Source organism: Lolium rigidum, chromosome 1 (assembly GCF_022539505.1).
Source record: "Lolium rigidum isolate FL_2022 chromosome 1, APGP_CSIRO_Lrig_0.1, whole genome shotgun sequence".
NCBI lineage: Eukaryota > Viridiplantae > Streptophyta > Magnoliopsida > Poales > Poaceae > Lolium > Lolium rigidum.
In genome coordinates, this window is record NC_061508.1 from 19101762 (window position 1) to 19115192 (window position 13431).

General features: G+C 43.8%; 1 protein-coding gene across 1 annotated transcript; it reads left to right on the forward strand.

Moving 5' to 3' along the window:
* Window positions 1–1500: 1500 nt before the first annotated feature.
* On the forward strand, window positions 1501–4733 carry LOC124668488 (oligopeptide transporter 7-like). Its single transcript, XM_047205620.1, has 5 exons — window positions 1501–1997; window positions 2849–3418; window positions 3499–3754; window positions 3837–4019; window positions 4116–4733. Exons 1-5 carry the CDS (start codon window positions 1549–1551, stop codon window positions 4731–4733), a joined length of 2076 nt encoding a protein of 691 aa, XP_047061576.1. The 5' UTR covers window positions 1501–1548.
* Window positions 4734–13431: the final 8698 nt, after the last annotated feature.

Below are 13431 nucleotides of genomic sequence, written 5' to 3' on the forward strand. Positions count from 1 at the left end.
TATTCACTCTGCTGAATGCTTTCTTGGTAGAGAAATCAACTACACTGGAAGGTGATTTGGGACCAATTTATAAAATGTTATATAATATTCTAGGAAAAGCTGAAACACTAACACCCAAATCAAGAATATAGAGCATCTTGCCTTTCCTAGTGACTTGTATTTTGCATTTCCAAATATCGCCAAGCTTAGGTGAGATCATAACTTCTTTACTATATAATTCCCTCTTTTCTCTTAAAACATGATTGTCAATATAGGACCCCAAACTAGCTTTATTAGAATTAACAGAGGGTCTTTAGCCATTTTTTATAAGACAGTGAATAATTCATACAAGCTACAATTATTAAGATCAATAAGAGGATCATAGGTATTTTCACTAAGCATTTTAATTTCCTCTGTAAGTGTGGCTTGTACATTTTTTTATCATTCAAGAATAGGTTCTTCTTGACACCATATATAATTAAGTGTTTCCACTTGGCAAATAAGATGGTAAATAAAGTCTCTTTAATTTAGCAACTCATTATAAGTGTCCTCAAAGACTTGGTTCCTTCCCTTTTATCGATCTTGATGGATTTTTTTCCAATAGTTTGTTAAGCTTGAGGTTTCCCCGCAATTTTACTTATTCAAATGCGCATTGTTACTTTATAGAAATGCTATTTGAATGTGTAGATTTAGTTGTTGTCCGATATGCTGATGGTAGATGAAACTCTAGAATTTTAATACTCCGTTCGCTATGGTATTCCCTCTGTCCATAATAGAATGTCTTACATTTGTTTACGGTTGGATGTTTATGGATGGAGGAATTAAGACCTTTTAGCTTTTTTCGTAAATACATGTATCGAGATATCATCCTCTGATTGTGGCCTGGCCCCAACAGGAATTTCATATTCCCTCGCAGTGTCATCAAACACAGCCCGATGAGAAATGCACGTGGAATGGTACACACCTCGATTTAGACCACGTCGTTACGCTCCTGTAGATTCGCTGAACCTGGCCGCGAATTGGCGATGTAGTAGCTGATAGATTTCGTCGTTCCGAGTCCAAATACAACTGGTATTTGTCCAAACGTCCATTTCGCACAATAAAATACGCACACCAATTAGATCGAAGATCGAGTCCAAATTACTAACAGCAACAATGCAGCGACAAGCTGCACTGTGGACCCAGGAGAGGCAGGCACTCACGGACTCACGGCCGCGCGACCATCCCCTGTCTAGCCATGGCGTCCTCCTCCCGCCACGAACACCAAGGCCAAGAGGAAGAAGAAGATCAAGAGCACCAAGAACACCACGGCCATGGCCACGAGATCACCTCCCCACTCCGTAAGCGCCGCCATCGCCACAGCATGAACTGATCCTCCTCTGCTTATATGCAACCTCTGCTATTGCTGACCATTGTTCTCTCCTCCCAACACTTGCAGTGCGGCCGCCACCGCCGTCAACCTCACGGAGCTCACCGGAGCCCGAAGAGGAGGAGAACTCGCCAATTGAGCAGGTGGCTCTGACGGTGCCGGTGGGCGACGACCCGGACACTCCCGTGCTCACCTTCCGGATGTGGGTCCTCGGCACGGCGTCCTGCTTCGTGCTCTCCTTCCTCAACCAGTTCTTCTGGTACCGCAAGGAGCCGCTCACCATCACCGCCATCTCCGCCCAGATCGCGGTCGTGCCGCTCGGCCACCTCATGGCGGCAGCGCTTCCCGAGCGCGCCTTCTTCCGCGGCAGGCCGTACGAGTTCACCCTCAACCCGGGGCCATTCAACGTGAAGGAGCACGTGCTGATCACCATCTTCGCCAACGCTGGCGCCGGCACCGTCTACGCCATACACGTCGTCACCGCCGTCCGCGTGTTCTATGGCAAGGAACTCACGTTCTTCGTCTCCCTCCTTGTCGTCCTCACCACCCAGGTGCTCGGCTTTGGCTGGGCAGGCATACTCCGGCGGTATCTTGTAGAGCCGGCCACCATGTGGTGGCCGTCCAACCTCGTCCAGGTCTCCCTCTTCAGGTACATCAGACGAACAACTTGTCATTTTCAACTAGCAATTACATGGCTTCATTTGATTGGCTTGTTTTTGGTTGATTATGATACTCTAGTAATTTTCGACTCCTCGTTAGAACTGTAGAAGTACAACTCAAACATAGGTTTTCTTCTTGAAAAGATCTATGTAATTTTGGTGCCTTCCCAATGTTTGTGATGGCCCAGCAAAAAAAAGTTCTTGATGCGTGTAACCAATGTATGCTTTGCAAGTAGGAGTTTTGAATTTTCAGCAACTTGTAATAAGCTATTGTTGATAGGAAGAAGTAGCTAACCTGCTGTGGGTCATCACTTGTCACACGTCGTGGTGGCCCTTATTAGCATGAAAGAGGCCAAAGGTCATGACAGGTCCGCCGCCTATAAGAAAATGACATGATTGCAACAGCTAGGACTCTTGAAAGATTCCAAGGAACATTTTGGAACTCCGGTCTGAAAAAAAGAACTCTAATGAAGGATTAAACTTCTTAAATTGACAAAGATGAATATGAAAAGCTTCCAGCATCTGGCCTCTGAGAGTTTGTGGTAGGTCATCTTTATTTGCCAAGTCTAGCATCTTTGCTGTACCAACTGGGTCTTACCCTCATGTCTCCCTTTTATTAAATCCACATGGACAAAGTGAAATGAAGAACTCTATCTCCTAGATAGCCGGTGGTCATGTCAAGAAAATGCAGGGAGATAACAGGCAGGACAAGATTAGAAAGAATATTTACTGTCAAATTAACCTTGGGAGGAATAACAAATCAACGTTAAACAAGATAAAATGAAAATGTATAATATTCCCTGAAAATAACTAACACATTCACAATGTGTTTGCTCATCAGGGCACTTCATGAGAAGGAAGAGCGCAGAAAAGGCGGGTTCACGCGCAACCAGTTCTTCATGGTGGCCTTCACCTGTAGCTTCATATACTATATCTTCCCAGGTTACCTGTTCCAGATGCTCACCTCCCTCTCGTGGATCTGCTGGGTCTTCCCCTACTCTGTGTTTGCCCAGCAGCTCGGCTCAGGGCTCCATGGCCTTGGCATTGGCGCAATTGGTCTTGACTGGGCTTCTATCTCCAGCTATCTTGGGAGCCCTCTTGCCAGCCCGTGGTTTGCCACTGCAAACGTCGCTTCAGGCTTCTTCATCGTCATGTACATAATCACACCTATTGCCTACTGGTTTAATTTCTATAAGGCACAGACCTTCCCCATCTTTTCTTCTGGTCTCTTCACATCAACTGGGCAGAAGTACAACATCTCAGCCATTGTCGACTCCCATTTTCATTTTGACATAGAGGCCTATGAGAAAAATGGTCCACTATACCTTAGCACTGTCTTCGCTGTCACGTATGGTGTCGGTTTCGCAGCCCTGACGGCAACAATCGTTCATGTTCTCCTCTTCCACGGAAGGTAACTTCTGTCAAAAGTTTGTCAGTCCGTAGTGCAAGGGCTTAGTTGCAGTAGCTAATAACTGTGATGCTTGTGTCCAGTGAAATTTTGAAGTTAAGCAAATCAGCTTTTCAAGAGAAACGGGTGGATATACACACAAAACTTATGAGGAGATATAAGCAGGTCCCTGAGTGGTGGTTCATCTGCATCCTTATTGCTAACATTGTCATCACCGTCTTTGCTTGTGAATACTACATTGAGAAACTCCAGTTGCCCTGGTGGGGTGTATTGCTGGCATGTGCCATTGCCTTTTTCTTTACCCTCCCAATTGGAATTATCACAGCAACGACAAACCAGGTACGGATTCTACGAACTTTCATATCACACCACACAGCTCTAGAGCACCAGTTCTGCAATTCACAAATTTCCCTGGATTCAGACTCCTGGACTGAACATCATTACTGAGTACATCATCGGGTACTTGTACCCTGGACGGCCTGTTGCGAATATGTGCTTCAAGGTATATGGCTTTATCAGCATGAAACAGGCTCTGGAGTTTCTGCAAGATTTTAAGTTGGGGCACTACATGAAGATTCCGCCAAGGATCATGTTTATGGCTCAGGCAAGCTTTATTATTCGTGTAATTTATCTGCCATTTCTACTCCAAAAGGTCTGTTCTATTGTGTGTGTCATGAAGGAAATTATTCGAACATGGCAGGTGGTTGGAACTTTGATTGCGGCATTTGTGTACCTTGGAACAGCATGGTGGCTGATGGACACAATCCCCAACATCTGCAACATTGAGCTCCTCTCAGCGGACAGCCCCTGGACCTGTCCTGCTGATCATGTCTTCTATGATGCATCGGTCATATGGGGTCTCATTGGCCCGCGCAGAATATTCGGGGACTTAGGAACTTACTCAGCCGTGAACTGGTTCTTCTTAGGGGGAGCTATTGCCCCACTCCTTGTCTGGCTTGCGCACAAGGCGTTCCCAGGCCAGAAGTGGATCCTACTCATCAACATGCCCGTGATGATCGCTGCCACCAACCAGATGCCACCCGCCACTGCGGTTAACTACAGCGCATGGATACTTGTTGGGTTTTTGTCAGGTTATGTGGTCTATAAATACCGACGTGACTGGTGGGAGCGACACAATTATCTGCTTTCAGCTGCACTAGATGCTGGGTTGGCATTCATGGCCGTTTTAATTTACTTATGTCTAGGCTTGGAGAACATCAGCTTGAAATGGTGGGGCAATGACTTGGATGGATGTCCCCTGGCTTCTTGCCCCACTGCCAAGGGTATAGTTGTGGAGGGATGCCCGGTATACCACTGACCAATCTCTTGATGTATGGCTGTAGATATTGGAAAGTGTCAAGGAACACGATGAGAAATTGGGGTTTTTGTATTATATGTTCAAAGTTCGATTCATAATGACAACCTTAGTAATAATTGCTTAACAAAACAATTTTAGCAGCAATGGGTGTTAGTTTCAGTGGAAGACATATGCCATCAAGTTCCTTGAGAAAAATACTCAAAATAAAATAAAAAGTTTTAGCAGCAGTCTACAGAACTCACGGTTGTGTGTGTATCACTAAATTCAGATGCGTGTTCCAAATATCACTTGTATTGAACACTTTACCAAGTAGCTGACAAAGATTCCCCAAGAATCCGGTCCGCAAAAAAAGCCGCGGTCTCAAAATCTTGCTGACAACATCATATACTGGGTCAGAAAGGCTATCTGGTAAAGAAACCTACCTGAGGATCACCATCTCCCTCAAGACTGCAGCCCCTTCGTCAAAGCGCTTGTGATTGCGCTATCTGGTGGTGGCACGATCATCTTCACACCATCAATCTCCATTTGATCTGACCCTCAGTCCTGACACAGCACATCAGCTACATTATCACCCAAATGGCGTGTTTGGATTGCACCCTGCCCGCGCGCGGCATCGATCTCGAGCATGGATTCACATGCCTCCACAGATTTCGCCTCTTTCCTTGCAGCAAGCCTCGATCACCGCTGAATATCTAACGCTAACATTATACCGATCGGATGATGCACCCCATAATCATCATCTGGCCACAGTTATCCATCGATGCCAACCATGTGCGCCGTAACTTGTGGCCTACGCCCTCTTGCAATCATACCATCGAATAGCTTCTGCGCACCCTTGAGATCCCCCTTGGCGCGCGTGGTAGGCAGAGTCGCAGAGAGAACAGTCCTGTGCGTGACGACGATAAGGATCCCTGCCCTGGCATTTCATCGAGAACCTTGAGGACGCCCATTGGGCAGGATGACGAGGTCGGTTGTGGTGTCGAGCTTGGTGGGCGCGGCGCGGAGGTGCGGTACAGCAGCGGGAGCTGAAGCAAGGGAGGGAGGGAGAGGAAGAATCGAAGCGAGCGGAGCGGCGGGAGAGCTCGGAGTTGCGGGAATGCGCTACCGGTGAACCTCCGGGACGTGAGGCACCGTGACGGAGTGGACGGAGGCCGGGAGGGAGGATGGAACAGAGGCAACGCCGCAACGGTGGTTTCGGCGACCGGCGTCGCGGGGAAGAAGCCGCGGGCGGGGCGGGAGGACGAAGGATGCGCCGGCCGGCACGCTCCAAAACGCTACTTCGCGATCAACCGCCGCGGCCGCGCTACGAGGGCAACGGGACGATGCGCGTCCGCCGGGCCCAAAAATAAGTCAGGTACCACCTCTAGCAGCGCAATGCAAAGTTACCGAACGCAAATCTGACTTAAATGTGCGTCTCTACGGACGCTGCGCGGATAAGTGTCTGCTCGTGTCCGGCGGATATTTCGTCCTGCGTCGATGCGTCTTCTGAAGCGCACCAGCGCCTGGCGCCAAGGCGTTATTTTGTCAGTCTACGCCACATTAATGGCGATGTCTCGCCTGCCGAGCGGCCGCTGCCCACCTCCGCCAACGCAGTAATGGCGACACTACGCGTCCCGCGGCCGTTGCCTGCCTCCGGCCTATATAAAGAGGGCGCACACTCTTCTTTCTCATCCACTCCTCCACACAAATCCTAACCGCCACAAGATCCACCGTAGCGCCCTCTAGCTCTTCCTGCAACATACCCAATCCCACGAGGAAGTCCATGGCGGGTCCTGGTGGCCGGCGAGGCGGTCGAGGCCGCGGGCCTGGGCGCCCCCGGGGCAGGGGCAGGGGCCGTCGTGGTGGAGCAGCTACGGTCGCCGTCGCCTGTGCCCTCCTCGTCTTCGCAGGAGGACCGCTGCTTTGAGTTTCTCCTCCGCATCGACGACGACCCACTCGACATCAAGCGGCTCCCGGACAAGTTCGCCGAGTTCGTCGATAGCGTCGAGCCGGCGCACTTGGAGCTACAGGAGGCTAGTTGCAACTTCTGCCGGTGGACTGTCGAGATCTTGTTCGACGGGCAGTGCAAGATGTACCTGCACACGGATGAGACAAGTTCGCCCATGACCTCGCGCTCGAGCCTGGCTGCCAGCTCACCTTCCTCTACGAGGGGGACGACGAGATGATTGTCAAGGTATTCGACGATACAGCCTACCGCAGGCACTACCTGTAATATCCCAGGTTTAGAGGCAATAAAATGAGAGAACACCAAAGTGTGCATTGCATTCATGCATAGAAAATCCGGGGAATTTTCGCGCTTTCAAATAAAACTTACCACAGTCACTGAAGTTTCACTTGACTTGCTGGAATTGAAGTAGATCATCAAGTCAAGCGCTATAAACTTCACTGTGATCTTTGCTAAAACCTTGTTTTGGGTAGAGATGATTTGATCTATGGACTAGATCAAATGAATTAGTTTTACAACAAACAACACCTTAAGTAAGGATCAACTACAAGATCTTATAAAGGATCTCAACATGCCATTCCTTACAACAATACATGAATAATTATTCAATCATAAATCAAAGAACACAATTAATTAAGAAACTATTATTTACTTATCTTATCCATGTCTTCTACTAAATAAATGTTCCTACCATGAGTCACATGGTATATCTTTTCCACTACAATGCTTGAACCCAAGCCAAGGACATTCATATTCATTTCTCATTAACCCTTGACCATTTCAACCTTGTTTTCCAACTCATATCATTAAACCTAGAGTAAGGTAAGAATCATTCATATGCTTATACTATCCATTGGGTAGAACCTAGTTTGATATTCAATCTATCTATGTGAGGTAGACCATTAATACTAATCAATGCTATAAGGAGTACAAGTCAAGTATTAAACCCTACTTGACTTAGATCACACTTGATGGTAAGCAAGAACCTATTCTTCTAGTAATTATAGAGAGGCAAGTGTTGTGATCATTACACCTTGGTAATGATCATAAACTCTAGAGAACCCTACCTATTCAGAAGAGCTCAACCTAAAGAGGTATACTCCAAGTATATGGACTTATACTTGATCTTGGAGAGAGAACCATGATTTACTAATGAATTATTATGAGGCCAATACTTGGATCATTACAAATTGGGTGATGATCATAAACCCTAAGAATCTAAGTGAGTGTGTTGAGAGAAGTATTAAAGAAGAGAAATTAGTGAGGAATAAGTGGATCATGTCTAATGCATGATCTTACCTTATAAATTGAGATGCTAAGTTAAACCTCTATATATGATCAATAGATCTCATTCTTCACATGAAATAATAAGTATATCACTAGTAGTTAATCCCAAACCAATCCTCATGCCTATTGGATACTTCAATTAGTGAAGTATTCCCAAAACCATAAACCTTTTCATGTAGGATCCACCCTACATAAAATATTATGTCCCCACTTGTATATTATGGATCATAAATTTAAACCAAGCCATCTATACTTAGGACTAAATGCCATTTGGTGAGAAGAGTAAAACCAATATCCAATTCTATTTGGCTTTCCGAGTACTTGCTTTGGGAACCAAATGAAATAGTGTTTTTATAAAATAGAATCACCACAAGAGCAATTGAATTAACTATGAGGATTATAGGATTCATCCTAAATAATTTAAGTCAAAGCTTGATTGATGATTATAGAGGTTATATCACCACTCTTCATAAACCCTTAGAAGTAATTCTCCACATAAAATCATGATTCATCTTATTCTCAACACCATTTAATTTAAACTCTAGCCATAAGGAGAGTTATATGTGAACAATCCATATTACTAAGTACTAGCTCAACCTAATTATGTGTTCATTATGCACCAACTATAAAAATTTCAAACCATATAAATGGATCTGGTTCCTAAATTAAAAAGAAAGTGAGATAAAAAGCTAAACCTATTTCTTTGTTAATTAAACCTCACTAAGTGTCACTTTAATTAAAATTCTATAGTTATTTAAAACAAAAGAATTGTGCAGTAAGTATTATCATGAAATGATATTGATATTAAAATAGTTTTGAACCTACAAAACAAAATAGAAACCAGATCTGAATTCAAATAGAAAATAAAAACAGAAAACAAAAATTTGAAAAAGAAATGGAGGGAAAGCTCACCTGGCTTACCTGGACCATGCAGCCCGTGGTCAGCTCACCTGCTAGCCCAGCAACAGCCCACACAGCAGCCCAAGTCGAAGCCCAGCCCACCAACAAAACGACCCACGTTCTCGTACCGTTTCGGCGAGGAAGAAAAGAAGCTTCGTCTTCCTCCTCGCAGACGACACGCCGACGAGCACGGTGGCCACGTCCCTCGCCGACGATAAGATCAATCCCGGACGTTGTCAGTAGTCTCAGAACCCCGCTCAATCGTTCTCGCGTCCGAGCCTATCCCAATCGCGCTAAGATTCACGCCCCTGCTCATCGGTTGCTGTCAAACTATCACGGCCGTTGCCGCCGGTGGAATTCCGATTCCGACCTCGCCTTGCCCTATAAAGTTGGCAGTAGAAGCGCCCTAGAACCCCTGTTCCTCGAAGCCCATCCATTCCCTCTCCATCCCATCCAGTCCCTCGCCATCCTCAACAGTACCTCGCCGGAGTCGATCAAGAAACCGGCGCTAGAAGCCACCTCAGCATCCGCCGTTTGGTCGAGGATGAGCGCCTGGTCGTGCTGGTCATCCTCAAGCCGGGAATCGAGCAGAAGCTTCTTCAATCGGCCCAATTTGATCGATCCCTTCCGCAGAACCTCACCGGTATCGGCGAGTTCGTGCTCGATTCCGTCCAGAATCCACCTCTCCGACCACACCATCAAGATCAGGGTAACCTTACGCATCTGTAGACCTATTATTTGCACCATTTAGTGATTTGTAGCTCAATTTCATCATTCGACCGGCCGGCGCCGCCGCAGATGTGCTCACCGGAGCAACTCCGGTGACCATCGGGTGTTGATGAGGGTACCGTTTTGCTCGGGATAGTGAGAGGAGTCGAGCCCACTAGTTTTTATAGTCCCTAGGGGTCTCTGACGTCCCTGCCGTCGCTCACCGGAGCATCGCCGGCGTCTTCTCCGGTGAGGTGAGGTGGCAGTAGGGCCCTTAGCCATGTTGACCCGGTCAGAGGCCAACGAGGCATGCTGACCTGGCCTTGGCCCCACAGGTCAGTGACTAGAGCTAGGAACAGCCACAGTACCAATCGTTTTCCTATTTATTTCAAATTCCACTAAAATCACTGAAACTTTGCAAAATTATATAAAATCCATTTCAACTCAGAAAAATATGAATAATATATCAAAATTCTCACAAAAATAAACTCTATCCAAATAAAATATAAAACAAAAATGTGTGTCAAAATAAAAATTCACTTATTTTTAACCTTATTAATTATGCCATTTCACTTATTTAAAATACAATTTGAATTCAATAATTAGTGAAGTTTTAAAAATTAAATTTTAACTATTCAGTAACTAAGTAAAATGTTAAGATAAATTTTATTTATCATATTTACATTTACTTAATTATTAGTGGTAATTCATAAACCCTAATTTGCAAATTACCATTTACTATTTTCTTTAAATAGTAAAACCTCAAGAAAAGATTATAAGCCAATATTATTTTGGTAAATCAAAACTTATTTACTTAAACATCTTTAGTTAACAAGTTAATTAGTTTAAACCCTAATAACAATTATTAAACCCTGATTCTAAATTAAACCTAAATAAGAATTACCCTGATTATTAAATCTTGTGGAGATTAATAAAATGTTAAACCATTATTAATTTGACTCAAAGTAATTAGTAACCACAACTCTATTACCAATTATCATTTTAGGAGTTGTGCCATAATTTAGAAACCCTAAGTTTAATTTAAGTAAGACATTGATCTCATTATTTCATGTGTTCATCCATAGTAGTTGCAAACCTAAAACCCTAAGGATTTAACCCATGTGATATTTACACTTTAGTAGTAACTCTAAAACCCTAGTTGCTTATCACATGTGATCATGTGAGGTTCATCTATACCTATAGAACCCTAGTAAGAAACCAATGAATGCATGCTTATGATCCATTAACATAAACCAAGTCACATGAGATTATCATTTCATGTTCCTATTCTTAATTAAAACCTATATGATCCACTAATGTCACCTAGGTAGAAACCCTAACTTGTTAATTGAATCAGTACCATTGATCACCACTCTTATATACCATACCATTAGAATCAACCTCAACCATCAAACCCTAGTTAAACCATGATGATAAACCCTAATACCAACCTTGTGTAGCAAATCACATCACATGCTCCTATTCCAACTCAACCCTACTTAGGAAATGATAAACCACTTAGCTGGGCAACCATTAGAGATTACTTAGTTAAGTAGTTGTGAAACCATAGTAAACCCTAATAGCTAATTTATAGAACCATCTTAAACAACCATTCTTTGATATGATGTATATGGGAAACCATAGTAATAACCTTACCAATACTTGTTGTATATAGAACCAATTCTATTTAAGAACCCAACTAGTTCCTATTAGTGAAACTAAAGGAATCCAATAGTAAACCCTAGAAAGCCATAGCACCTATATATAGTAGTTCATATTCTTATTTTAACATGTTCTTCAAAAGTTATTCGTTTGAAGTACAAATGTCAATCAAACCATAGAAGTCATAGTTCTTATTTGAAATACTTATTATTTCTTAAACAACATGTTCTTCAAAAGTTATTCTTTTGAAGTATAGTATAAGTAATCATCAACCATGTTCTGTAGAATTTAAAATTGACAATTGTTCTTTACATATTATTCCACCACTAATCTTTATGTGTATGATTGTTATGATGTCTTATATCACTTGGTTATGATGCTAATATAACCAAACCCTAATAAGAACCTTGTTTGAGAACCATTCTAAAAGTGCAACCAACCCTAAAGAAATCTTTACAACTCATACATCCTAAATCATTAAGGTTAGGTTACGCTCGGGACGATTGCATCTCATACTATGCATTATAGCATCTTTGCCAGTTCTTTAAACATTGTCCTTACCGGACAATGATGGTATTTCAGAATTTGGAGTTCTCACGTATCGAAGCTTTTGCCTGCATAATCTTGCAGTCAAGAAAGGCAAGTTCATCGCTTGCTCATGTCATTTGATTATTTTTATCAAACTATATGCAAAGTACTATACTTATCACTCATGCATTGAAAAGCAAAGTATTATTTTACAATTATGAATATGACTATGTGGTGGGCAATGGAACCATGGTATGTGTTTATGGTGGAGGTTCCATTGCAAGGGTACTACTCATCTAGGATTAAGTACCAATGCCGTCCAGTGATTCTAGCGCCGTACATATCGCGTTAACCATAAGATCTATAATGGCTCTGGGGAAGTCAGCTGTATCTTTTCCCTCTCGCATGCCAACGGACTGGTGATAAGGGTTGCCCGGATCGGTCTATCTTTGGTAAAGGTGGGGACATGTGGTCCCGCACGGTCTACCATTAGATACGGGAGAGGGTAGACTTATTATTGGTCTATGAAGGATTGTAAGGGTTGTCCGGATCGGTCTATCTATGGTGTATAGGACAGGGCATATTAATTGTTCGGAACGGTCTACCTTATTGGTAAAGGTGAGAACAAAGGCCTGGGTCGGTCTACCCATAGATATAGGAGAGGACAGACTTACAAAAGGGTGGGTCTGCGAGGTCGCGGAGAAGGCAGTGATTGGCTTGGATCTTATACCTGACCTCACACCAAGGAAGTGTGGACGAGCCAGCTACTCGGTTGGCAACAAGGTTAAGTTCTCTTATGGGAAAAGTAACGCACCTCTGCAGAGTGTATCAAATTGTGGCTGTCACTCCCTGTTCCGGGAAGGGAACTGCGAACGCGGCAGGAAAGGAACTCCATGAAGTTCTAGTCAACCTGTGAAGACTGACGGGCATAGTTTTCAGAATAAAATAAACCTTTTGAAGAAATGTTTATGAAAACTTGCATTGGCCTATGACTTTCTGGTCTATGGCTGTAGCTAGTGCATGATACACATATTTCCTAATATGAACTTGCTGAGTACGCTCGTACTCATTCTATCCCATTTGAACCCCCTTCTTAGATCAAGGAACCGAAAGAGAAACTACCGTGGAACTCGAAGACAAAGGAGTCAACTGCAACAAGATGAAGAATCCAATCAAAGAAGTCTATGGAGTCAACTTCTGCATCAGCTATAAGGGAAACCTAGACTAGTAATAGAAGGGAACCTTTCCCTAATCCTAGCACCTAAGTAGCTAGAATTCTATAGCAAGCCAAGTAGCTCATAATCTTGAGTTAGCAATAAGATAGACTACGAGTCGTTCTTCTGGAGCTTTATTTGAAGTTTTACCTCACTGTAAAGTAGGAGGTTGTGTTGATCTTATGTAAACAGTTCGTGTGTACTTCTATAGACATACCTTGGACTCGCATATGTTTCTGTTGTACCACTCTGAGAGATGTAATATGAGTGGAACGGTGTTTCACTTGTGTTATGTCAACGACTTGTGTACTACACCATGCAGTGGTACGCTGGGTCACCACACTACCACACCGGCGAAACCGGCTCGGACACCGATAGTTAAAACTTAGAGTGTTCTTTCTTTGCAGCGAATATGGCTACAGGCCAGTTGAAGCCAGTAGTGAAGGTTTCTGGT